General features: G+C 41.1%; 2 protein-coding genes across 7 annotated transcripts in view; one reads left to right on the plus strand and one right to left on the minus strand.

Moving 5' to 3' along the window:
• The window catches only part of ABHD12 (abhydrolase domain containing 12, lysophospholipase), an 85,616-nt gene extending 82,744 nt beyond the window's left edge, over nucleotides 1–2,872 (minus strand). The window contains exon 1 of one of the 2 annotated variants that reach the window (XM_042981020.1): nucleotides 2,518–2,872. In XM_042981020.1, the coding sequence (XP_042836954.1) occupies nucleotides 2,518–2,708 (191 nt within the window). In that variant the 5' untranslated portion in view covers nucleotides 2,709–2,872. Of the gene's footprint in view, nucleotides 1–1,649; nucleotides 1,679–2,517 lie in introns of those variants that run through there. The other variant, XM_042981021.1, reaches the window with a different exon arrangement.
• A 156-nt stretch (nucleotides 2,873–3,028) lies between these two features.
• Nucleotides 3,029–26,276, plus strand: part of GINS1 (GINS complex subunit 1) — a 29,277-nt gene continuing 6,029 nt past the window's right edge. Inside the window, exons 1-6 of one of the 5 annotated variants that reach the window (XR_006215632.1) lie at nucleotides 8,702–8,915; nucleotides 13,207–13,271; nucleotides 17,508–17,606; nucleotides 18,137–18,227; nucleotides 22,130–22,246; nucleotides 25,104–25,263. Coding sequence is in view for 4 of the 5 variants with exons in the window: in XM_042981023.1 (XP_042836957.1) it covers nucleotides 8,841–8,915; nucleotides 13,207–13,271; nucleotides 17,508–17,606; nucleotides 18,137–18,227; nucleotides 22,130–22,246; nucleotides 25,104–25,196 (540 nt within the window). In the remaining variant the exon portion in view is untranslated. Of the gene's footprint in view, nucleotides 3,342–8,701; nucleotides 8,916–13,206; nucleotides 13,272–17,507; nucleotides 17,607–18,136; nucleotides 18,228–22,129; nucleotides 22,247–25,103; nucleotides 25,264–26,276 lie in introns of those variants that run through there. The other 4 variants (XM_042981023.1, XM_042981024.1, XM_042981022.1 and 1 more) reach the window with 4 other exon arrangements.

Below are 26,276 nucleotides of genomic sequence, written 5' to 3' on the forward strand. Positions count from 1 at the left end.
TGATAAATATAGCATTTTGGCTATGCATATTTCAAAAAGTCCTTATTTGTTCAAGCTATACTGTGAAGTATTTATGGATGAAATCATTTTTAAAAATATTCTAGTTCCCCACCCCACCCCCCCAAAAAATGGTGGGAAAAGAGACAATTCAAGATTGGCAAAACATGGCAAACTGTTAAAGTAGTCATGGATACGTGGAGGTTCTTTGTATTGTCTTCCCTACTTCTGTATATTTGAAAATATGCACAAAAAACCCCAACAAAATGCAGATAACGAAAATAACTAGTGTGGCAAAATATGCAGATATTGTATACACAAAAGTATACAATAGGCTTATGAAAACACACAAAAATTGCTACCTAACAATTAAGAAATGCTAATTAAAGCTACAAATCAGATGTCATTTTCATCAGCCAAATAGAAAAAGATCAAAATATCTGGTAACATTCATTATTAAGGGGAAGGGCAGACAACTGACACTGCTGGAGGAAGTACTCATCAATACACTGGAGGGCACTTTGGCCTCACCTTTCAAAGTTATAGACACACACTCCTTGGCCCAGCAATTCCACTTCTTAGGAATTTACAGATTCTAATTCAACAAGTATTTTCAGCCACCTACTATGACCAGGCACTGGAGACAGAAAGGTGGAGGAAACAATGCCCAATGCCCCCGCTCTCATAAGGCTTCTATTCTTATATGGGAGGAGACAACCAATAAAGCAACTCAAGTACACAGGCAATTACAAGGTCAAGACAGGGATAAGTGTGATGAAAAAAGTAAACAAAATAAGGGTGTTGGGAGTGGCATGAAGTCTGTTTTGGATGGGCTGGTCTGGGAGGGCCTCTCTGAGGACATGGCAGTTGAGTAGAGACTTTGGTGAAAGAGAAAACAAAGCGGAATGTCCAGCAGAGCATTCCAAGCAAATACAAAAATAAAAATAATCATATCCTTTGAATACAGTACATCTTTTAAGGAAGGTGCCAGGCCAGCATTATTTCCCCAAACATTATTGGGCATAACAATTTGATTTTTTCAAAGGAAGAATTCCCCTACTTATCTAGGCATTATGCTAAACCTGTTAACAAAAGTACATTAAAACTATTCAGGAGTTTTTAATGCAGATAAACCTTTCCACAAAAAATAAATTAGTTTCACAAAAGATATTGACCAGTTACTAGATAATTTTACACAAAAACAAAAATACTGCCAGTCCCTGCCCTTCTGGCAAAAATTTGTACTACTAACTTGGAGGAGACTATATTTTAATTTCATGACCTTTTAAGCAATAAAGTTGAAATGCCGAGGTCTCCTTTTAGATTAAATATTTCTATTCATCCAAATATTCATATTTTCAATTCCAGGATTTTTAAGCAACAAAATTGATTATTTTTAGGGACTATTTGGATAAATATTTGACACTGAAGTGGCCAATGCCATTTAAGGGCATTCCAGCTGACCCCAAAAGAAATTACTCTACAACACCTTAAACATTACATACTAACTTGTTCGAAACCATGAAACATCCAGCTGTCAAAACTGCCATCAATGATACGTTCTATGAACAGCCAGATACTTAAGAAGCCAGCATATGGGGAGAGATTTGTCCCTGTGAAATACACGATCTTAATTTTGAAATCAGCTTTACCTGGATGCATTCATCTCCTACTCAGAGGGAGAATGCAAATAACCAAAAGACTTCCGGACTCTACGGAGAGTCCCAAGGAGACAACTCGCGTAGACAAATTTCAAGCACCACAAGCCATCTGCACAACCCAAGACAGGTTTCCTTCCAACAGCTGAGGATGCGGTGTATCCTTCCCGGCCCTCAGACACAGCAGACCATTTAACCTTCCCCCAAAGGTCGTCCAGCAGCTCTGAGCAGAGAATGCCACTTTTGACAACTAGTTACCCGAGAAAAATTACCAAAGTGAGAAACCGGGGAACGGTAGCTTCTACATACACCAGTCCAGCAAGAGGGGCGCTCGGTTTTGAGTTCACTGCAGGAAATCCGTGGGGAAGGATCCCAACGCTCTCTGGGTCTGGAGCCTTCCCTTCAGCGTCCCACCTCGTACGTGCCGAGCGTCCACGGGCCTCACCAGGGACGCTTCCGACCCCTCCGCTACTCTCCCACAAGGGGTCGTGGCTGCCCGCAGCCCCCAGTCCCTGGGAGAGACGCTGCTCCAGCCCGTTGCTGACGGTGTCCCACTAGCTCACCTGGGAAGGGTACGGACGCGGGACTGAGCTCCGCGGAGGGCGAGAAGAGGACACCAGGGAGGTAAAGAGGGTAGTCGGGGGCGCTCCCGCAGGCAGGTACCTGGGGAAAGGATGCCCGAGGGCTGCACTTGCGGGCGGCTGGGCGAGGGAAAGGGATAGAGGAGGATCGGAAGAGGACACCGGAGGGTGGGGGGTAGGTGTGGAGCGCTCCCGCAGACAAGAAACTTATGGAGGGGCGGGGGCATTAGGGGCTACGTGCCGGCCAGGTACCGGGACTCCGCCCCTGTGCTGCGTCTCACCTGCCCAGGGCCCGCTTCATGCCCGCGTCTGCGGCGCAGCGCGGCTCCGCCGGCGCCTTGCCCGCCAGGCGCAGGTTCTGCTTCAGGCGGCAGTCGGCGTCCAGCGCCGCGGCGGCCGAGCCAGAGGAGGACGAGCCCGAGGCGGCGCAGCGCTCATGCTCCAAGGCGACGGGCTCGGTCCGCTTCCTCATCCCGCGGCCGACACGGCCGGCCGCCGACGGCGTCCACTGGCCTCACTGCCCGCCTGCGCCTCAGTCGCCGCCGCTCACAGGAGCCGCTGCAGGAGGGAGCCCACAGCCCCTAGCATCCCAGCCCCAGGCCGCTGCGCCCGTCTGTACGGCCCGGCGCCTGGGACCAGGTCGGCGGCGCCAGCCAATCAACGCCGGGCTCCTGCCGACCCCGCCCCCCCACTCCGCCCCGTCCCTAGTTCCTCGGGTAGTGGGCCCAGTGTTCCCGGCGCGGACCCGTAGCCATCTTGGAGAAGGGCAGGCGAAGCCGTGCCGGGCGTCACGGTCCCGGCAGGGCCAATCGGTCGATTTTGCTGTGGTGGGGTCTGGGCTCGGTCCCGGAGAGTGGGAGGGCCGGTTTTGCCTCGTGCTCAGCGCCGTGTGCAAACGCACCGGGTCCTGCCCCAGATCGATGACCCGAACGTGAGACAACGCGGGACTGAAACGGAGCACCCAGTGATCCAGAGCCGCAGCGGAAAGCTGGCTCCTTCCCCTCCGGCCCCAGGCTTTGTGATTTTCCTCTAATGCTGGAAACCCAATCTGAATGAACCCATCAGAAATGTTCTTATAACGGTTTATAAGAACCAAAAGCAAAAGGTAACAAATCACCATTCTCATGATTTATAACTGTTTTCCCACAAGACTTTTAAAAATACACTTTCAGGTACTTTTTTTTTTTTTTTTTTAACACAAGTGTATAGATAATTTAACTGTTAAGTTTTGGGCTGAACATAGGAAAACTGAGCTACTTAAACAACTTACTTCTTAAAAACCTGTATTTGAGGGGCGCCTGGGTGGCTCAGTCGGTTAAGTGGCCGACTTTGGCTCAGGTCATGATCTCGCGGTCCGTGAGTTCGAGCCCCGCGTCGGGCTCTGTGCTGACAGCTCAGAGCCTGGAGCCTGTTTCAGATTCTGTGTCTCCCTCTCTCTGACCCTCCCCCGTTCATGCTCTGTCTCTCTCTGTCTCAAAAATAAATAAACGTTAAAAAAAATTAAAAAAAAAACAAACAAACCTGTATTTGATTTTAGATTTTTGTAAAGCAGTTAGAAATAGTGGATGGAGAGGCACCTGGGTTGCTCAGTCAGTGGAGCATGAGACTCTCCATCTTGGGGTTGTTGGTTCAAGCCCCAAATTGGGTGTAGAGATTACTTAAAAATAAAAACTTTAAAACAAAAAAAGTAGCTGATGGAAAAAATAAGTTTCAAAGATAAATTTACACTTCTGGAACCCAAGTTAAGAACTAATTCAACTCATCTTACAAAGAAAAGAGTAATTTCACAAATTTGGTTTTACAGTTTTGGCATTCTTTAATATGGCATTATTTCTTACAAACGATCTACCACCTAGAGATTTGCTTACTTTCTTTTTCTTTTTCTTTTTTTAATGTTTATTTTTGAGACAGAGAAAGACAGAGCATGAGCAGAGAGGGGCAGAAAGAGAGAGGGAGACACAGAATCTGAAGCAGGGTCCAGGCTCTGAGCTGTCAGCACAGAGCCCAATGCGGGGCTCCAACCCATGAACTGTGAGATCATGAACTGAGCCCAAGTTGGTTGGCTAACCAACTGAACCACCCAGGCGCCCTGAGATTTGCTTATTTATTACAAAGTGAACTTGTGTAATTTCAACATTTGTGTCAGTAGAAAACTATTGGCAACTGATCATTTAAGATCAATTAGAAATGCCTTTAGAAATTCAATAGCTCTTGGGGTGCCTGGGTGGCTCAGCTGATTGAGCATCTGACTTCAGCTCAGGCCATGATCCCATGAGCTCACAGTTCCTGAGTTTGAACCCCACTTCAGGCCCACTAGTATCAGCACAGAGCGTGCTTTCGATCCTCTGTCATTCTCTCTCTTCCTGCCCCTCCCCCACATGTGCTCTCTTGCTTAGAAATAAAAAATAAGACATTTAAAAAAAGGAATTGAGTAGCTTCTTATATTAGCTTTGTAATGGTACTTCTAAATTACAATAGAATTTCATTGACTGTATTGCAAAATATATCACAACCAGCATTCATATTTGTGTGGATATCTCCAAATACTCTCCTAGAACTTAAATGATGAATTCTTTGAAGTGTTAAACTAGCACATACCGGAGACTGGGAATCTAGAAACTGAAGTTAAAAAAAAAAAAAATTTGACCCCATCACTCACAAAATCCTTTTTAATAGAAAAACAAAAAAGCAAGGAAGGTAGGGCTGTTGAGAAGAGAGAAATGTGAGGGGTACTGAGTCTTGCTGGCATTTAGGACTTGCTCATATAGTCCTCAACTCTTGGTCCTCTAGGGGCCAAAGGCAGGCTTCCCCCAAATGGGCCACTTTGGTTTGAAGATTATTTTGAACTAAAGGCAATCAAGACCTATGGACTTAAATGTTTTGGCCCTCCCTTAACTAAATAGAAGAATCTAAATTGGGAGTCTTTCCCAGAATAATGGTTATTACCAGAGATAAACTTTATCTGAATGACCCATCTATATGACAAAGCAGACATCTAAATTACCAAACATCTGCTCTTCTTATTGCCCTGTGACTTGTATTCGTTCTGTTCTAACTCCCAGACCCCTGGCTGCTTCTCTTTAGTTCAGGATAATAAATATACCTTATTTTGTGTGTCTTTCAAGTTTCTGTGTCAATGTGGATTTCCTGTATATAGGAAACTAAATATTCTCCTGTTAATCTGTCTCATATCAATTTGATTCTTAGTAGAGCTAGAAGGACCTAGAAGGGGACAGGAAATTCTTGCTCCCCAATATACCACATTGGCTTTCTGAGTAGTATCTAAAAGTCTTTAAAGTCTTTAAAGACTACACTGGTGACACCCACATTTGTATCTCTAGTCCACACCTCTTCCTTAAACCCCAGGCCCCTCTAATGGTCTACTTGTTCACTCTGATATACTATTAGCATCTAAAGTTATTATGTTCAAAGCTGAGCTCCCAACTCTTCCAGCCCCCAACTCCTTGTGTAACCTTCCTTACCTCAGGAATGGCAACCTTATACTTGCATTTCCTTAGGCCAAAACTCTGAGATCACCCTAGAATCCTCCCTTCTTATGCCATGGTGTCTATCACAAAGCCTTATCAGCTCTCCTTTCAAAATCCATCCAGGATCCAGGCCACCTGGGCAGCTCAGTTAGCTACTTTTTTTTTTTTTTTTTTTTAAGTTTATTTGTTTATTTTGAGAGAGACAGAGACAGCACAAGTGGAGGAGGAGCAGAGAGAGAGAGGGAGATAGAGAATCTCAAGCAGGCTCTGCGTTGTCAGTCTGGAGCCCGATGTGGGGCTTGAACTCATGAAACGGTGAGATCATGACCTGAGCTGAAACCAAGAGTCAGACTGAGCCACCCAGGCACCCCAAGTGGTCAGTCAGCCACCTTTGATGTCAGCTCAGGTCATGATAGCACAGTTTGTGAGATCAAGCCCCAAGTCAGGCTCTGCGCTGACAGCGTGTGGAGCCTGCTTGGGATTCTCTCTCTCCCTCTATCTCTGCCCCTCCCCTACTCATTCTTTCTTTCTCTCTCTCTCAAAATAAATAAATAAACTTAAAAAAGTAAAGTCTATCCAGGATCCAACCACTTCTCACCATAAGTGGTCCTCTGCCTCCACCTTTACCCACTTGTCTACTTAAGTCAGCTGTCAGAAAGGTCTTTTTAAAGACTTAGGTCACTTGTTTGCTCAAAATACCTATATGGTTCCCCATCTCACTGAAAATAAAACAGAAAGCTTATGAAAGGGCCTTTGGGGTCCTACCTGACATGGCCTCCAGCCCTCACTCTGATCTCAATCACCAGTGTCTCCCTCCCTTACTTTACTCCAGTGTCACTGACTGCTTGCTGATGCACAGGCCCCAAGAAGGGGTGTGGGTGGCATGTGTGTGAGCCACCCATCCTCCTCGTTGTGGCCTTTGCACTTGCATTTCTGCTGCCCATAATTCTCTGCCCATCCTATGGCCCCATCTCCACACAGCTTATTCCCTCTCTGCTGCAGGTCTGTGCCGCCTTTGAACACTATCTCAGAACCTTCAGGCCCTCGTCATCACTCTGTTTACCTTCCCTGGCTTATTCTTCTTTGCACTTCTCACAAATATATTTATTATCCGTATATCTGTATCTGTGAATTGCTCTTTTCCCATACTGGAACATAGACTGTGAGCGCAAGGACTGTATTCACTGTTTTATGTCCAATGTCTAGAACAATGCCCAGTATGTAGTAGGTACTTCATAAACATTTGCTGAAGGAGTAATGAATTACTGCAACCCCTCAGAAGTGTGTACTATTGTCCCTACTGTACAGGTAAGGAAGTAAGGGTCTGAAATAAAAAGGTTTATGTCAGGGGCACCTGGGTGGTGGCTCAGTTGGTTGGGCATCCTACTCTTGGTTTCAGCTCAGGTCATGATCTCAGAGTTCGTGAGTTTGCCCACATCAGGTTCCACACCAATGTGTGGCACCTGTTTAGGATTCTCTCTCTTTTCCTCTCTCTCTGCCCCTCCCCTGCTCATGCTCGCTCTCTCTCTCTCCCAAAATAAATCAACTGAAAAAAAAAAATGCTATTTAATAAACACCATTTGTTTAAAAAAAAAAAAAAAGGTTTAGGGGTGCCTGGGTGGCTCAGTCAGTTGAGTGAGCGACTTCAGTTCAGGTCATGATCTCACAGTCTGTGGGTTCGAGCCCCACATTGGGCTCTGTGCTGCTTCAGATTGTGTCCCCCTCTCTCTCTGCCCCTCCCCTGCTCATGCTCTCTCTCTGTTTCAAAAATAAAAATAAATAAAAATAAAACATATTTAAAAAAAAGGTTTGTGACAAAGGAAGGTTGTGGATGCTGGCGACTTTTGGAATAGAATCCTGTAGCACAATCCACTATAGTTCTGTGTATTTAATTAAAAAAAAAATTAGCTAAATTATTCCTTACAGTAGAGCTGAAAAGGAAATGTCACTCAAAGATTCAAAGACTTTGTAGGCCATTCCCATGCTCATTGTTCAGATCACATATCTACTGTATCTATATTTGCAAAAGAGGAACAAAGTTTCTAGGGTTAACTAGCATGAATCCAAGCAATATTGCCTTTTTAAAAAGTAGCCAAACAAAACAAATTGTTTCTATAGCAGTAATTTCCATTTTTTATTCTATAGTTATGAAAATGTCCATAATCATGTAGGTAAGATTATGGCTGTCTGAATTCATGTTAATCTAGTATTTTCCCTTTTTGTAGATTTCATGAATACAGCTATTTTACAAATGTTTTTAAAGGACTGCTTTAAAATCAAAAGTGGTACTGTAGAGTCAAAAGCTTAAATACAAACTCTGTCACATTAGACGTTGTGTGACCTTGGGCAAGTTATCTATCTTGGGTCTCCTGGAGGGCTCAGTGGGTAGAGCATGTGACTCTTGATCTCGGGGTCATAAACTCAAGCCCCACCTTGGGTGTGGCGCTTACTTTAAAAAAAAAAAAAAAAAAAAGGTTATCTAACTTGTTTTCTAATCAGTACCAAGAGTCTTAAAAGCCACCTCAGGTTAATCGTGAGAATTAAATGAAATATGTCACAGCCCATACCACACAGGAGATACCCAAAAAAACCTGCTTTTCCTCTTCTATCGAACAAAAAAAAGCACACTGCAAAACTAAAATGCTGCGTCAGAACATGAATGCACAAGTTTGAGTTTTTTCTCAACCTCAAAGTGCAACCCCTTTGGAACCTAAACAAAAATGAATCAAATGTAAAAAGGAAGAACAAAGATGTGCACATCTCGCGAGTGGCGCTTGGGAACTCTAAAGTCTCTTCTCAGCCTACAGGCTGGAACCCAGGTCCACTAAGCTCCCCCAGCTGCGGGGGTTTCCCTAGAGAAGAGGGCACCGCTTCCCCATCTGTTGTGCGGCTGCGCAGTAGAGGCAAATGTCCCTTCACAGCCGCCGTAAGCCGCGAGGCTCAGGAGCGTGTTACTATTGGCTGGGTGTGTTTGGCGCCAAAGCGGAGGCGGAGGCGATTATCTGCGGCTGTGGGACTGGGAACCATAGTACCTTAGAGAGGGGTCCGTGAACCCAGCGACCGTTTGGCGTGAGAGCGGTCGGTTTAGGAAGCTGCAGGGCCGGGGCGCGTCCGACATGTTCTGCGAAAAGGCCATGGAGCTGGTCCGCGAGCTGCACCGCGCGCCAGAAGGGCAGCTGCCAGTCTTCAATGTAAGGGAGGACAGAGTTTCACCGGGCGGGTCGTGCTGAAGGGGCGGGGTCTCGGAAGCGCTGGGGGAGGCCTTGGGGCGGGCCTGGGGCTCGTGGGAGGACTGCAAGAGGATCTGGCTCCCAGAGATTCTAACCTGCATATCCCCTGAGGGTGTGCTTTCTCAGCTCGAGTCGGGAACAAAAATTTTGGAACACGGAAAGACAAAATATAGCAGGAAAAAGAGTGCATTCATGTTTATGTCCCCCAGCGATTTGGTGAATTTCCTCATGAGTGTATGTCCTTCAGTGTTTTTTCATGTATGGCTTTATTTCTTGTTCCTGTGTTTGATCAAGCATTTCTTGGTTTCCTGATAACAATCGAGCATTTGTTGAGCACTCTGGCAGAAGCTAGTCCTGTAGAGCCAGACTGGGATTCTGACTCCATCATGTGACCGTGGGGCTGTTACTCATGCTGTCTGTGCTGTCAGTTTCATCTACAAAAACGGGAAAGTTGGTAATAATAGTCAACTCTTCCTGTAGTGAGGGCTCTGCAAGTTGGTATATGTCAAGTTCTCTGAACAATGCCTGACACACAGCAGTGAAGTCAGTGTTTGCTATTTATTTTCTTTCTACCGCTGCTGCTGCTACTATAACAATCATTCTTATTTTTGTTACTACCGACAGCAGGGTGATAAACACGTGGCCTACGTTAATCTTGTTCTCATAAGAACTCTGAGATTTAAACCATTTTTTCCAGCCATATACACAGACGCTTAGGGGCATTTTTTTGCCCATAGCTAATAAGAAGTAAAGCTAGGATTTAAACCCTGACAGTCTGGCTCAAGACCTGCACTCTAAATTTTATACTTGACTGCTTCCCTTCTCATAGAGCAGCCACTATTTGGAGCCAGGGCATGTTCTGCTGGGAGAGGGGCACAAAAAGGAGTAACAGAATGCAGTGTGATGACACCAGAGAAGAGCATAAGGAGCAATCAATGTTGGTGTGGTCTGGGGTAGAGGAGCAGGCATTTGAGCCACACATGGAAGGATGAGGGGACCACTCTGAGAAGGAAGATAGGCATGGCAGCCAAAGGATACAGCAGTGCAGAGACACATGGTCACATAGGTAGAGGTGACTGACAGGGTGTGTGCAGAGGCTAGGAAGGTGGGTTCTAGGCCTAAGAGAGTTCAGTGGTCATGCACAAGGCATTTGGAAATTGGTAAAGGATTTTACACAGGAGAGTGATAGGGCAGTTTTTTATGTTTTGAGGATAATGATGGCAGCACTATGGGGGAATGAGTTGGAGACAAGAAAGAACAGAGTCAATGAGATGGTTATGGGTGGTTATAATAGACCAGGTGAGAGCTGTGTATGATCCAGACTGTGTTTGGTTGCTGGGCCTGGAAATCAGTGTCTGAGTTTCAGAGACAAGGCAAACAGGACTTGTAACTGTTAGGATGGGGGTGGGTAATGAATGAGAGGGAGTCTCAGGGAAATTCTCTCTCAGGGACTGTATCAGATTTCAGGAAAAGAGTGTTTGGGGAAAGGCGAGTTTTGTTTTGAACATTAAAGAGAACGTGGTTGGACAGTTGGGTCATTTTGCAGATGAGACTGAGCCAAGAGAAATTATAGATCAAGTTAAGGGATTTGTCTGAACTTGGAGCATATTGAATGCAGAGCCTCACCTTGAACACAGATTTCCTAGATTTCAGTCTGTTGTTCTTTCAGGACTGTTTAAACTCATTTAAAAAGTTAGGAGACAATGGTGGGAAGTTCAGCAGAGATGCTGGAATGCCGAGGGGTTCAGACTCTTAAATATGACTGCAGTTGGACAACCAGGCATGTTGAAGGTCATCTACCGTAAGAGGAAACAAACCCAAAGAGGCAGAGACTTGTCCAACAGGAGCTAGCCAACCAAACCCTTAGTCCAGCTCTCTGTTTCACTCAAATTTTAAGTTAAGTGTTGCTTGACCACTTTTGGAGGGCCCAGGGGTGGGACTTAGAAGTTGTAAGATCCTTCCTTTTTCTTATTTTTTTAATTTATTATTGAGAGAGAGAGAGAAAGAAAGAAAGAAAGAAAGAAAGAAAGAAAGAAAGAAAGAAAGAAAGGTAGATAATATGAGCAGGGGAGGGGCAGTGAGAGAGGGAGACAGAGGCTCCAAAGCAGGCTCTGTGCTGACAGCAGAGAACCTGATGTGGGGCTCAAACTCACGAACTGTGAGATCATGACCTGAGCTGAAGTTGGATGCTTAACCGACTGAGCCACCCAGGCATCCCAGATCCCTCCTTTTTCTAGGTCTTAGTTTGGCAGAGCACCTTTTGCAGTTTTTGTTCCATGTGCACCTTCCACTGACAAACTCACCTGCTAGCCAGGTGACTCAGCAGCCTGGAAGCTGGTCACTCTTTGATACAGCTAAGCAGGGACAGTCCAATCCACCTGAGTGATTTGCAGGCCATAGACCCATGACCCCACTCGACCCTTCAAGAATCATTCCTTCCAGGAAGATGATAGTCACTCAGTTTAGAGCAAGGACTCTTCCTTGTTCATTCTCTCTCAGTGTTAGGTACTGTGTTCAGCAAATTGAAATGATTGTCCACTTTCTATATGCAGAACGGGTAATAATTTAAGTGAGTTTTTAGGGAAATTATCTTGGACTTCCAGCCTGAGGTGGGAACACAAAATAGTGCAGTTTTCACTATAGATTAAAAAATCTAAATTTGAAAGCATGTGTGTATTTTCACAAAATTATTTCACACTTGTCTTTTGTATACCTGCAGATCTATTGATTATACAGGAGTTTTCAGGTATTCCTGAAAATACTATTTGCTGATAAAAGGAATATTCTGTAAATATTTCTATATTATTTATGTTAAATATTTTTATAAATAAAAAGTTATTTAGGGGCGCCTGAGTGGCTCAGTCGGTTAAGCATCCAACTTCAGCTCAGGTCACGATCTCACAGTTTGTGGGTTCGAGCCCCACGTCGGGCTCTGTGCTGACAGCTCAGAGCCTGCAGCCTGCTTCAGATTGTTTCCCTCTCTCTCTGCACTTCCCCCACTCATGCTCTGCCTCTCTCCTTCAAAAATAAACATCAAATAAAACATTTTTTAAAAAAGTTATTTACATACTTTTATCATACCTTATTGCTTTGTAGGACTGTTGTTTTTTTGTCATTAGTTTTATCAAAGTGTAATTTGTATACAACAAAGTACAAATTTAGCACATTTTTTAGTTTTACTAGTATATATATCCATGTAACCAGTGCTACAGTCAAAATTTCTGTCATCCTCAGGGTTCCCTTTTCCCTTTTGTAGCTACCTACCACCTACTACCTATAGCTTTTGTAGCAGCTTTAGTCAACCACTGGTTTTTTTGGTGTGGATTCACTGTCATTCCTTTTGATGGCCAAATAACATTCCATTGAGTGAATATACCATATTTGGCATATCATCAGTTAATGGATATTCGGGTGTTTCCATTTTGTAGCTGCCATAAATAATGCTGCTCTGGGGGCACCTGGGTGGCTCAGTCAGTTAAGCATCTGACTCTTAATTTTGACTCAGGTCATGATCTCACAGTCGAGAGATCAAGCTCTGTGTCAGGCTCCGTGCTGAGCGTGGAGACTGCTTAAGATTCTCTCTCTCCCTCTCCCTCTGCCCCTTCCCTGCTTGTGCATGTGCATGCTCTCTCCAAAAAAAAAAAAAAAAAAAAAAGTGCTGTTCTGAACATTTATGTACAAGGTTTTGAATGAACATATGTTTTCAGTTCTCTTGAATACTTGTTGGATAATATGGTAATTATATGTTAAATGTTTTGAGGACGGTGCCTGGGTGACTCAGTTAAGCATCTGACTTCTGCTCAGGTCATGATCTCACAGTTCATGAGTTCAAGCCCAGCATCAGGTGAGCTCAAGCCCTGCTTTGGGTGAACATGAGCCCCTCACTGGGTGAGCCCCACGTCTCTCTCTGTCTTTGACCCTTGGAGGATTCTCTGTCTCTCTCCCTCTTTCTGTCCCTTGCTCTTGCACCCTGTCTCTCACAAAAAAATAAGTAAATAACTTTTTGAGGAACAATCAGATTGTTTTCCATAGGGCTCTACCACTTTACATTCCTATCTGCAGTGCTTGAGGGTTCCAATTTCTCCTCATCGTCACTGACACTTGTTAGAGCCAATCCTAGAGGTATGAAGGATTACTGCTTTTTGATAAGATTTAGTATAAATCAAAGATAAATATAGGGTAGATGAAATATTGCTATAGACTTAGTAGAGGAATTAATGGATGTGTATTAATGCCATTTTATATGTTCTAGGAGGATGGACTCAGGCAAGTTCTGGAAGAGATGAAAGCTTTGTATGAACAAAACCAGTCTGATGTGTAAGTTTTGATGAGATTGATATTTTATTTTATTTTTTAATTAGGTTTTTGTTTTTTATTATTTTTTAATGGTTTCAGGAGTAGAATTTAGTGGTTCATCACTTACATATAAAACCCAGTGGTCATCCCAACAAGTGCCCTCCTTAATGCCCTTCACCCATTTAGCCCATCCCCCCACCCAGCACCCCTTCAGCAACCCTCAGTTTGTTCTCTGTATTTAAGAGTCTCTTATGGTTTGCCTCCCTCTCTCTTTTTATCTTAGTTTTCCTTCCCTTCCTGTATTTTCATCTGTTTTGTTTCTTAAATTCCACATTTGAGTGAAATCATACGATTTTTATCTTTCTCTGACTGACTTTTTTCACTTAGCATAATACACTCCAGTTCCATCCACAATGTTGCAAGTGGCAAGACTTCATTCCTTTTGATTGCTGAGAAATATTCCATTGTGTATATATACACCATGTCTTCTTTATACATTCATCAGTCAGTAGACATTTGGGTTCTTTCCATAATTTGGCTATTGTAGATAGTGCTGCTATAAACCTTGTTGATGTTCCCTTTTAAATACAAGGGTGCAATTGTGGGGTTGTAGGGTAGTTCTGTTTTTAATTTTTTTAAGGAACCTCCCTGCTGTTGTCCAGAATGGCTGTACCTGTTTGCATTCCCACCAGCAGTGCAAAAGTGTTCCTATTTCTCTGCATGCTCACCAACATCTGTTGTTTCCTGATTGTTCATTTTAGCCATTCTGACAGGTGTGAGGTGGCACCTCATTGTGGTTTTGATTTTCATTTCCCTGATGATGAATGATGTTGAGCATCTTTTCAGGTGTCTGTTTGCCATCTGGATGTCTTCTTTGGAAAAGTGTCTATTTGTGTCTTCTGCCCATTTCTTCACTGGGTTATTTGTTTTTTGGGTGTTGAATTTGATATGTTCTTTATTTTTTTCTTTAATTAAAAAAAAATTTTTTTACGTTTATTCATTTTGAGAGAGACAGAGTGAGCAAGGGAGGGGCAGAGAGAGAGAGGGAGAGAGAGAATCCCAAGCAGGCCCCTCACTGTCAGCTTGGAGCCCGATGCAGGGCTCGACTCACAAAACATAAGATCATGACCGGAGCTGAAACTGAGAATCAGATGCTTCACTGACTGAGCCACCCAGGCGCCCCTAGTTTGATATGTTCTTTATACATTTTGGGTACTAACCGTTTATCTGATATGTCATTTGCAAATATCTTCTCCCATTCTGTCAGTTACCTTTTAGTTTTGTTAATTATTTACTTTGCTGTGCAGAAGATTTTCATCTTGATGAGGTCCCGATAGGTCATTTTTGCTTTTGTTTCCCTTGTCTCCAGAGACATGTCTAGTAAGAAGTTCCTGCTCCCAAGGTCAAAGAGATTGTTGCCTGTTTTTTCCTCTAGGATTTTGATGGTTTCCTATCTTACGTTTAGATCTTTCATCATTTTGAGTTTATTTTTGTGTATGATGTAAGAAAGTGGTCCAGTTCATTTGTGTGCATGTCACTGTCCAGTTTTCCCAACACCATTTGCTGAAGAGACTGTCTTTTTTCCACTGGATAGTCTTTCCTGCTTTGTTGAAGATTAGTTAGCCATACATTTGTGGGTCCATCTCTGGGTTCTCTATTCTATTCCCTTGATCCGAGTGTCTGTTTTTGTGCCAGTGCCATGCTGTATTGATGATTATAGCTTTGTAATACAGCTTGAAGTCCGGAATTGTGAAACATCCAGCTTTGGTTTTCTTTTTCAACATTACTTTGGCTATTTGAGGTCTTTTCTGGTTCCATACAAATTTTAGGATTGTTTGTTCTAGCTCTGTGAAGAATGCTGGTGTTGTTTTGATAGGGATTGCATTGAATATGCAAATTGCTTTGGGTAGTATTGACATTTTAACAATATTTGTTCTTCCAAACCATGAGCATGGAATGTTTTTCCATTTCTTTATGTCTTCTTCAGTTTCTTTCATAATCTGTCTATAATTTTCAGTGTACAGATCTTTTACCTCTTTGGTTAGGTTTATTCCTAGGTATTTTAAGGTTTTGGGGGCAATTGAAAATGAGATTGATTCCTCGATTCCTCTTTCTGCTGCTTCATTATTGGTGTATAGAAATGCAACTGATTTTCGTACGTTAATTTTATATCCTAAGACTTTGCTGAATTCATGTATCAGTTCTAGCAGTTTTTTGGTGGAGGTTTTCCACGTACAGTATCATGTCATCTGTGAAGACTGAAAGTTTGACTTCTTTGTGTTGTCTGATTGCTGAGGCTAGGCCTTCCAACACTTTGTTGAACAACAGTGGTGAGAGTGTACATCCCTGTCATATTCCTGACCTTAGGAGGAAAGCTCTGTTTTTCCCCGTTGAGGATGATGTTAGCTGTGGGTCTTTTGTATATGGCCATTATGAACTTGAGGCATGATCCCTTTGTCCCTAAAGAGGGTTTTGTGAGCGTTTTTATCAAGGAACGATGCTGTATTTTGTGAAATGCTTTTTCTGTACCTATTGAGAGAATCATGTGGTTCTTATCCTTTCTTTTATTAATGTACTGTACCACGTTGATTATTTTGGGGATCTTTAACCAGTCCTGCAGCCCAGGAATAAACCCCACTTGATGGTGGTGAATAATTATTTTAATGTATTGTTGGATTCAGTTTGCTAGTATCTTGTTGAGAATTTTTGCATCCATGTTCATCAGGGAAATTGGTCAGTAGTTCTCCTTTTTAATGGAGTCTTTGTCTGGTTTTGGAATCAGTGTAATGCTGGCTTCATAGAATGAATTTGGAAGTTTTCCTTCCATTTCTATTTTTTGGAACAGTTTCAAGAGAATAGGTGTTAACTCTTCATTAAATGTTTGGTAGAGTTCCCCTGGAAAGCCATCCGGCCCTGGACTCTTGTTTGTTGGATTCAATTTCTTTACTGGGTATGGGTCTGTTCAAATTTTCTATTTCTTCCTGTTTTCAGTTTTGGTAGTTTATATGTTTCTAGGAATTTACCCGTTTTTTCCAGATTGCCCAATTCGTTGGCATATAATTGTTCATAATATTCTCTTATTAATGATTGTATTTCTGCAGTGTTGGTTGTCATCTCTCCTCTTTTCATTCATGATTTACTTGAATCCTTTTTCTTTTTAATAAATCTAGCTATGGGTTTATCAATTTTGTTAATTCTTTCAAAGAACCAGCTGCTGGTTTCATTGATCTGTTCTACTGGCTTTTTTATTTTGATATCGTTGATTTCTGCTCTAATCTTTATTATTTCTCTTCTGCTAGTTTTGGGTTTTATTTGTTGTTCTTTTTCCATCTCCTTTAGGTGTGAGGTTAGGTTGTGTATGAGACATTTTTTTCCTTCTTTAGGAAGGTCTGAATTGCTACATACTTCCCTCTTAATTTATTATATACTTCCCTCTTGTTTTGTTTTTATTTTTGTTTTTTTTCCTATTTTTTTACGGTAAAATACAAATAACAAATTTGTCATCTTAATCATTTTAGTGCATATTCAATAGTATTAAATACGTGCATAATGTTACACAGCTATCTGCACCATTCATCCTCATAACCCTTCATCCTGTAATACTGAAACTCTGTGCCCATTAATTAATCTGGTTTTTAAATGTGATACTTAGCTAATATCTAAGGAGATGTACATTTTATAGGGTAAAACCAAAGTTTTTCCCTCTCTGTGTGAAGAACACTGAAGTATAGGACATGCATGTAGTTGAAGATCAATAAATATTTGTGGGATGAGTGAAGGACCATTTTGACTCCGTTTTAGCTCACTTTATTCCAAGGATTTGGAAGAGTAGTTCCTTTTAAAATAAAAACATGATAAAAGACCATAATCTTAAACCATGATGTTAGGCTTGTCTCTTATACTAGCATGATAAAGGAATTCCAAAAGGTGAGTTAACACTATGTCTTTTGAAAACAATTGAGATTAATCAGTATGCAAAAATGCAAAATACCAAATGGTTAAATGAAATGCTAATAGCGTGATCTTAAGTAAATTAGTTAGCTTTTGGCTTTTTTATCTTTTAACATAATAAAAGCTCTGATGTGGAGGCAGGTACTATTTGGTTACATTAACTGTTGATTATATAAATGGGCAAAAACAAACATGGAAGTCCTTTGTCAGTTGGCTTTGAAAATTTTACTTAGCTAAAAATACATATTCATTCTTTTCTTCTTCTTTTTCTTTTTTAATGTTCTTTTCTTTAAATGTTCTTCCCAGGAATGAAGTGAAATCAGGTGGACAAAGTGATTTGATACCAACCATCAAATTTCGACACTGTTCCTTGTTAAGAAATCGACGCTGTGCTGTAGCATACCTGTAAGCTTCTCAGTTTTTGCTTGGAGTGGCAGGAAACAATGGAGGATTTTGCATGTGGTTTCCTAATTAACCATTTTGAAAGGATAACAGAAATTCTTACATTTGTTTTTCCTGGGCAAGCATTCTAAATACTTATCTTTTTTCCATTATGATTTTTTTAATCATGAAAAATGCAGTTTTCATAAAACTAGAATATTATGAAGAATATTATAAACCTCCCCCCCCCCTCCAGGGAGCCATCATCTAAGTTTAACAATTTTTAACATTTTGCCATATTTGCTTCATCTTGTTTTATTTTTCTGTGCTAAATTAATGTAGAACATCATGGCCTTTTACCACTGAATATTTTAGTATGCATCTCTAAGAAATAAGGTCCTTTTTGGATCTTTTTTCACATGACCACTGTACCGTTCGCAAACATTGAGAAATGAAGAAGCCTTCACCACACCTGTCCTGTCCATATTTGTGTATCCCTGTTGTCCCAAAGGTGTCTTCTTATAGTTATGTGGTCTCATACCTTCTTGTCCTAGGTATGATCGACTGCTTCGGATCAGAGCACTCAGGTGGGAGTATGGCAGCGTCTTGCCAAATGCTTTACGGTTTCACATGTCTGCTGAAGAAGTAAGTTAGCACTGTTGTTCTCGTTTCTGATCTGGAAAATGCTGGTTCTGGCATTGTCCTGTGAAAGTATTTACAGTATTTCTCTTTGTGTTTAACATCTGTTTTTCAGCAATTTTTGGCTTGTATTTATTTGGTATATACTGTGATAAGAATTTAGGAGTAATTCTAAGTGCTATGTGGAAACTTCTGTTATTGACAAAGTAAAGGGTCCCATTATGTTACTTATTAGTGATGCATCAGTAGGATTAAAAACTGGCATTATTATTTAGATGAGTGTGTATGTGTGCATGTGCGCATGCCCTTTCCTAGTCAACATGAATACTCTTCATTTGTCCAGTCACTAAGGCACAGAGCTAGCCCAGTATTTAAGGACACAGGACTAGAGTCAAGTAAACCTAGGTTCAGACATTGTCCTTGTCACTATCTAATCTTGGGCAAGTTACTTGAGTTCTCTCTATGCCTGAATTCCCTCATTTACAAAATGAGGATGGTAGTACTTACCTGTAGCAGGTTTGCAGTAGCTTCTGACACTATGTAGAGTTAGACTGAACTTGATGGGCTAAGACTGCCCTCTGCAGACACCTGCCACAGGTTTTGGGTGTTCCCAGGGCCACTCTCCCTTGTGACTAAATGGCTATAAATTCAGGGGTTCCTGCTATCTTCTTTGGTTTGAGACTTTGAATCTCTTAATGTCAGTCCAACTTCCAGAGAGGAGAGGGGAGTTAGAGATGGCGCTCAGTCACATGGATAGTGATTCAAGCAATGGTGCGTGTGTGATGAAACTCCAGTAAAAATTCTGGACACCAAAGCTTGTGTGAGCCTCCCTGGTCGATAGTGCTTTGTGTGTACTGTTACACATCATTGTGCCAAGAGTATGATGTGTCATGATTCTATAGGGAGAGGACCCTAGAGCTTCATGTTTGCTTACTGTCAGGGAATAAGAATGTCCTGTTCTCTTCAAGGTCCTAGCCAGACTAAGAGTCGAATTTAACACAGGAGAAAAATCAAATTTAACTTCATACATACTGGGAATCCACACAGACATGGAAATTCCAAAGATAGTGAGGCAAAATGAGGTATACATGTTTTGTTTTTGTTTTTTCTTAAAGTAAGGTCTATACTCAGCATGGGTCTTGAACTCAAGACTCAGATCAACAGACACATGCTCTACTGGCTGAGCCAACCAGGCACCCTAAGAGTTAGGGGTTTAGGACTTCAAAGGGAAAGAATGTAAGTAATCCTTAGGAAGAATGAAAAAGAGCAGATATTTGGTAAACAGATCTTTGTTGGGCCCACAGAAACAATGAAACAAAGAGAGGACTTGCATCAAACTGTCCTTGCTAGGTTCTTCCTTGTCTACCATACCTTGTCCATAGCATAATATAGTTGTCTATGGTGGTAGCTCTCTTCCTAGAGCAGGTCCTCTATCTAAATTTTTTTAAGGCAGTTGTAGGGGAGGTAAAGAGCTTTTCCTGAATATGCTGGTTTATTTATTTATTTTTTTGAAAAAAAATTTTAATGTTTATTTTTGAGAGAGAGACGTAGCATGAATAGGGGAGGGACAAAGAGAAAGGGAAACCAAATCTGAAACAGGCTCCAGGCTCTGAGCTGTCAGTACAGAGCTCGACACCGGGCTTGAACTCACGAACTGTGAGATCATGACCTGAGCTGAAGTCTGGACGCTTAATCTACTGAGCCATCCAGGCACCCCTGAATCTACTTTTTAACTCAAAATAGTCTTCATGCCAAAGTGGCCCATTTTGGGGTGACCTGCCCTTGGCCCCTCTAGTACCCTCCCAGACCTCACTCTGTGTGTCTTCCTTTGGCTGGTTCTGATTATTATCCCTCTCGCTATGGTAAAATTGTGATTGTAAGTGTAGTGCTTTCTAGAGCTTTGTGAGTCATTCAGGTGCATTATTGAACCTGAGGTTGCATGCATGTGTACACACATACATACACACACACACACTTTCTAATGAGGGTTATGAAGGTGTTTTTCTGTGTAGTTTCTTAAGAGCTATGTTGTTTTACCTTTCACAAGGACATCTACAGTAGTGGCATTGGTTTTTGTATATAATGTTAAAAGTCAGCTTGCATTTTGGATATGGATATTGAGATGATCCAGCACCATTTAATTGGAAAGGAGGACCTCCTTTCCCCATTGCTCTGTGCATGGTACCACTTTTTTTCATAAATTGAGTATCAGTATATCTGGGGATTTAGGATAGGAGACTTTCCCTTGTGTTCTTTTAATTTATTTGTCCTTATGCCAGTTCTGTATTGTACCTTTATAAGTTGAGCAAGCATACCCATCTTGTTCTTCTTTTTCAATTGTCTCAACTGTTTTGGGCCCTTTGAATTTCCATGTAAATTTTAGACTCAATTTGTCAGGTTCTATTTTTTTTTAAATGAGATTTTGATTGAGATTGAATTGAATACATAGATGAGTTGATATTATAATACTGAATTGTGAATGTGGTAATCCCTCCATATATTTAGGTCTGTAATATGTTTCAACAATGAAAAAAATTAACAGATTTACTGAGGCAAAATTTACATGCATAAAATGTACTCTTTTAAAGTATCCAATTCAGTGTTTTTTAGTATATTCAGAGTTGTGCATCTACTACCAACATCTTATTCCAAGACATTTTCATCACCCCCAAAAGAAACTGTGTATCCATTATCAGTTATTTCATGTTTTCTCCTCTCTTCCCAGCCCCTGGAGATTACTAATCTACTTTCTCTCTTTATAGATTTGACTACTATGGGTTTTTCATATAGGTGGAATTATGTAATACATGGCCTTTTGTGCCTTTCAGTTAGCATGTTTTTAAGATTATCTATGTTACTGACATTATCAGAACTCTATTCTGATGTGTGGCTAAATAATATTCCATTGTACAGATATACATACCTTATCCACTCATCAGTGATAAATACTTGGGTGTTTTTCTCAGCAGGGTTTTATGGTTTTCAGAAAAACCATCAATACAATTTGGAGAGATCATAATTCTGAAATGGTATATTTTTCATGGTTCTGCTTCTGGTCTGTGTTTAAGTATGCTGGCATATAAATTCTGTGAGAATGGAGATTTTTTTTTTTTTTTAATTTTTTTAATATATGAAATTTACTGTCAAATTGGTTTCCATACAACACCCAGTGCTCATCCCAAAAGGTGCCCTCCTCAATACCCATCACCCACCCTGCCCTCCCTCCCACCCCCCATCAACCCTCAGTTTGTTCTCAGTTTTTAACAGTCTCTTATGCTTTGGCTCTCCGGAGGTTCCTCAGAAAATTAAAAATAGACCTACCCTATGACCCAGCAATAGCACTGCTAGGAATTTATCCAAGGGATACAGGAGTACTGATGCATAGGGGCACCTGTACCCCAATGTTTATAGCGGCACTCTCAACAATAGCCAAATTATGGAAAGAGCCTAAATGTCCATCAACTGATGAATGGATAAAGAAATTGTGGTTTATATACACAATGGAATACTACGTGGCAATGAGAAAGAATGAAATATGGCCCTTTGTAGCAACATGGATGGAACTGGAGAGTGTGATGCTAAGTGAAATAAGCCATACAGAGAAAGACAGATACCATGTGGTTTCACTCTTATGTGGATCCTGAGAAACATAACAGAAACCCATGGGGGAGGGGAAGGGAAAAAAAAAAAAAAAGAGAATGGAGATTTTTTTGTTCACTTGGTAAATGATCCATCCTAAATACCCAGAACAGGGCCTGGTTCACAGCAAGCAATACTTGTAGTTTAAATGAATGAATGGTCAGTAATGATCCATGTGGGGAAAGGTGCTATTTATAAAAGGATGAGTATACAGTTTTTGCAAGTTTCTTTCTTCTAATTTTGTCAAATGATCATCTCTGTGTTTGCAGATGGAGTGGTTCAATCATTATAAAAAGTCCCTTGCTACTTATATGAGGTCACTGGGAGGAGATGGAGGTTTGGACATCACACAAGATATGAAACCTCCGAAAAGCCTATATATAGAAGTAAGAATACCTTTTAAAATGGGTTTTTCTTTAATGAATAAATTGTGCTGACTTTTATCTAAAATGAGGGGTATGTATGAATATTTATTAACTTAACTTGAAACAGAAAGAAACATACATCCAAACCAAAAATGTTACCTGTAGGGGGATGGCAGGAATAGGATAGAATAGTGAAAATTGTTTTCTTTTCTTTTCTTTTTTTGAAAATTTTCTGAACATACCTATTTACACAGTGTTAACTTTGGAAACATGCATATATTTTACATATTAAAAAATTAAAGTAGAAAACCAACCTACAGATTTTGAAAGCAGAACAAAAATGAACCTGTGTTTCAAGTTGGTAGATTAGTCAAACAGGAATTATTTTAGTGTTTTTTTTTTTTTTTAAGCTTATTTATTTATTTTGAGAGAGAGTCTTAAGCAGGCTCCATGTTGCCAGCACAGAACCCGATGCAGGGCTCTATCTCATGAACCGTGAGATCATGACCTGAGCCAGAATCAAGAGTTGAACGCTTAACCAATTGACTCAGTCACCCAGGCACCCACACCCCCAATGGATGTGTTCTGAGGATGAAAAGAATTACAGGGGTGCCTGGGTGGCTCAGTCAGTTAAGCTTTGGACTTTGGCTCAGGTCATGATCTCACAGTACACAAGTTTGAGCTCTGCATTGGGTTCTGTACTGATAGCACAGAGCCTGCTTCTGATTCTCTGTCTCCCTCTCTCTCTGCCCCTTTGCTGCATGGCACATGTGAGTGCATGTGCATTTTCTCTCTCAAAAATAAATAAACTTAAAAAAAGATGAAAAGAACATTTAAAAAAAATTTTTTTAACATTATTTAAAAAATGGGGGTGCCTGGGTGGCTCAGTCGGTTAAGTGTCCAACTTCAGCTCAGGTCATGATCTCGTGGTTCGTGGGTTCGAGCCCCACATCAGGCTCTGTGCTGACAGCTCGGAGCCTGGAATCTGCTTTGAATCCTGTGTCTCCTTCTCTCTCTGCCCCTCCCCTGCTCGTTCTCTCTCTCTCTCTCTCTCTCTCTCTCTCTCTCTCTCTCTCAAAAATAAAAATTTAAAAAATTTTTTTAAAAAGATGAAAAGAATTGCAAAGAAATTTTAAACTGTTTTTAGTATAGTAATCATATTATTAGTAATGTCATTACTGTTCTTTTGAAACATTTTATATATTGACAAATCAAGCAAAAAAGTAATGTCACCAGTAGCCAAGATTTTCTTTTTCCTTTTTTCTTTTCTTTTCTTATTTTATGTTATTTTGTTATCTTATTTTGTTTTATTTTATTTTATTTTATTTTATTTTATTTTATTTTATTTTATGTTTAATGTAATTTTTTGTCAAGTTAACTAACATACAGTGTACATAGTATGCTCTTGGTTTTGGGGGTAGATTCCCATTATTCATCACTTACATACAACACCCAGTGCTCATCCCAACTCATGGCCTCCTCAATGCCCATCACCCATTTTCCCCTCTCCCCCACCCTCTCCCTCAACTCTCAGTTTGTTCTCTGTATTTAAGAATCTCTTATGGTTTGCCTCCCTCTCTGAAACTATTTTTCCCCCTTCCTTACTCCCATAGTCTTCTGGTAAGTTTCTCAAGTTCCACATATGAGTGAAAACATATGATATCCGTCTTTCTCTGACTGACTTATTTCACTTAGCATAGTACCCTCTAGTTCCATTCACATTGTTGCAGATGGCAGGATTTCATTCTTTCTCATTGTCAAGTAGTAGTCCATTATATATATAAATCTTCTTTATCCATTCTTTATCTTCTTTATCTTCTTTATTCACATCTTCTTTATCCATTCATCAATTGATGAATATTTGGGCTTTTTCCATAATTTGACTATTGTTGAAAGCACTGCTGTAAACATTGGGGTACATGTGCCCCTATGGATCAGCACTGCTGTATTCTTTGGATAAATTCCTAGTAGTGCTATTGCTGGGTCATAGTGTAGTTCTATTTTAAATTTTTTGAGGAACCTCCAGACTGTTTTCCAGAGTGGCTGCACCAGTTTGCATTCCCACCAACAGTGCAAGAGGGTTCCCGTTTCTCCACATCCTCACCAGCATCTGTTGTTTCCTGAGTTGTTAATTTTAGCCACTCTGACCGGTGTGAGGTGGTATCTCTGTGGTTTTGATTTGTATTTCCCTGATAATGGGTGATGTTGAGCATCTTTTCATGTGTCTGTTAGCCATCTGGATATCTTCTTTGGAAAAGTGTCTATTCATGTCTTCTGCCCATTTCTTCACTGGATCATTTGTTTTTCACGTGTTGAGTTTGGTTAAGTTGTTTATAGATTTTGGATAATAACCCTTTATCCAATATGTCATTTGCAAATACCTTCTCCCATTCTGTTAATTGTCTTTTAGTTTTGTTGATTGTTTCCTTTGCAGTTCAGAAGCTTTTTATCTTGATGTGATCCCAGTAGTTCATTTTTGCTTTATTACCCTTGACTTTAGTGACGTGTCAAGCAAGAAATTGCTGCAGCTGAGGTCAAAGAGAAGATTTTCAAAATAAGAAAAAATAGATTCAAATATTAAAATGAAAAAATTAAGTGAAAATTTTGTATTCCCAAACTGCAGTTCAAAATATCAGCATGGACTCATAGGGAATTATCTCTCTTTTTAAAAAAATGTTTCTTAGTCCACCGGAAAGATCTACGGACAACAACCAACCCAGTGCCAAGAACATCCAAGTTCTGGAGTCCAAATGCCATTTTCCACTAAAGGAAACCAGATTTAATGGTGGTGGGGCCAAGGGGGAGGAAGGTGGGAAAGGCTGATTCCAGGATCTTAAGTAAAAGCACAAGCTGCATATGGAATTCCTTGTCTTTGTAGAAAGCAGAGTGTATCAAGGACTGCAAGCGGAGTGCTAAAACCATGGGAGCTGATTTGAAGGATCTCTCATTGGACAAAGAAGGAATAATCTGAGCCTCAAAATGATTAACTTCAGTGAATTGCATCACATCAGTTATGTGAGAAGCATGAATGCATAATGGTATCAAATAACAACAGTTAAAAAAAATAAAATCTTTTTGGTTCCCGTTAGAGAATATGAGGGATGCGAGTCATTTTGAAAAGTGGTAAATAGGGGCATCTGGGTGGCTCAGTTGGTTAATCATCTGACTTTGGCTAAAGTCATGATCTCTCTGTTTATGGGTTTGAGCCCCACATGGGGCTCTATGGTGACAACTCAGTCTGGAGCCTGCTTCAGATTCTATGTCCCTCTCTCTCTGCCCCTTGTTCTGTGTTTCTTTCTTTCAAAAATAAGTAAATATTAAAAAAGAAAAAAAGAAAAGTGCTAAATAAAAGAATGGGATCAACCATCTCTATCAGCCTTTACTGTACCCTGAGTTCTGTCTCAAGGTAGCCAAATAGCCAAATTGTTTACAAGGGAAATTCTTTTTTCTTCCTTTTCTTTCTTTTTTTTTCTTTCTTTTTCTTTTCTTTTTCTTTCTTCCTTCCTTCCTTCCTTCCTTCCTTCCTTCCTTCCTTCCTTCCTTTTTCTTTCTTTCCTTTCCTTTCCTTTCCTTCCTTTCCTTCATTTCTTTCCTTTCTTTCTGTTTATTTTTTTTTAATTTTTTTTAACGTTTTATTTATTTTTGAGACAGAGAGAGACAGAGCATGAACGGGGGAGGGGCAGAGAGAGAGGGAGACACAGAATCGGAAGCAGGCTCCAGGCTCTGAGCCATCAGCCCAGAGCCCGACGCAGGGCTCGAACTCACGGACCACGAGATCGTGACCTGAGCTGAAGTCGGAGGCTTAACCGACTGAGCCACCCAGGCGCCCCTCTTTCTGTTTATTTTTTAAGTAATCTCTACACCCGGAGTGCCTGGGTGGCTCAGTTGGTTAAGTGTCCAACTTCAGCTCAGATCATGATCTCATGGTTTGTGAGTTCAAGCCCCGCGTTGGTCTCTGTGCTTACAGCTCAGAGCCTGGAGCCTGCTTCGGATTCTGTGTTTCCCTCTCTCTCTGCCCCTCCCCTGCTCATGCTGTGTCTCTCTCAAAAAT

Source organism: Panthera tigris, chromosome A3 (assembly GCF_018350195.1).
Source record: "Panthera tigris isolate Pti1 chromosome A3, P.tigris_Pti1_mat1.1, whole genome shotgun sequence".
Classification (NCBI taxonomy): Eukaryota; Metazoa; Chordata; class Mammalia; order Carnivora; family Felidae; genus Panthera; species Panthera tigris.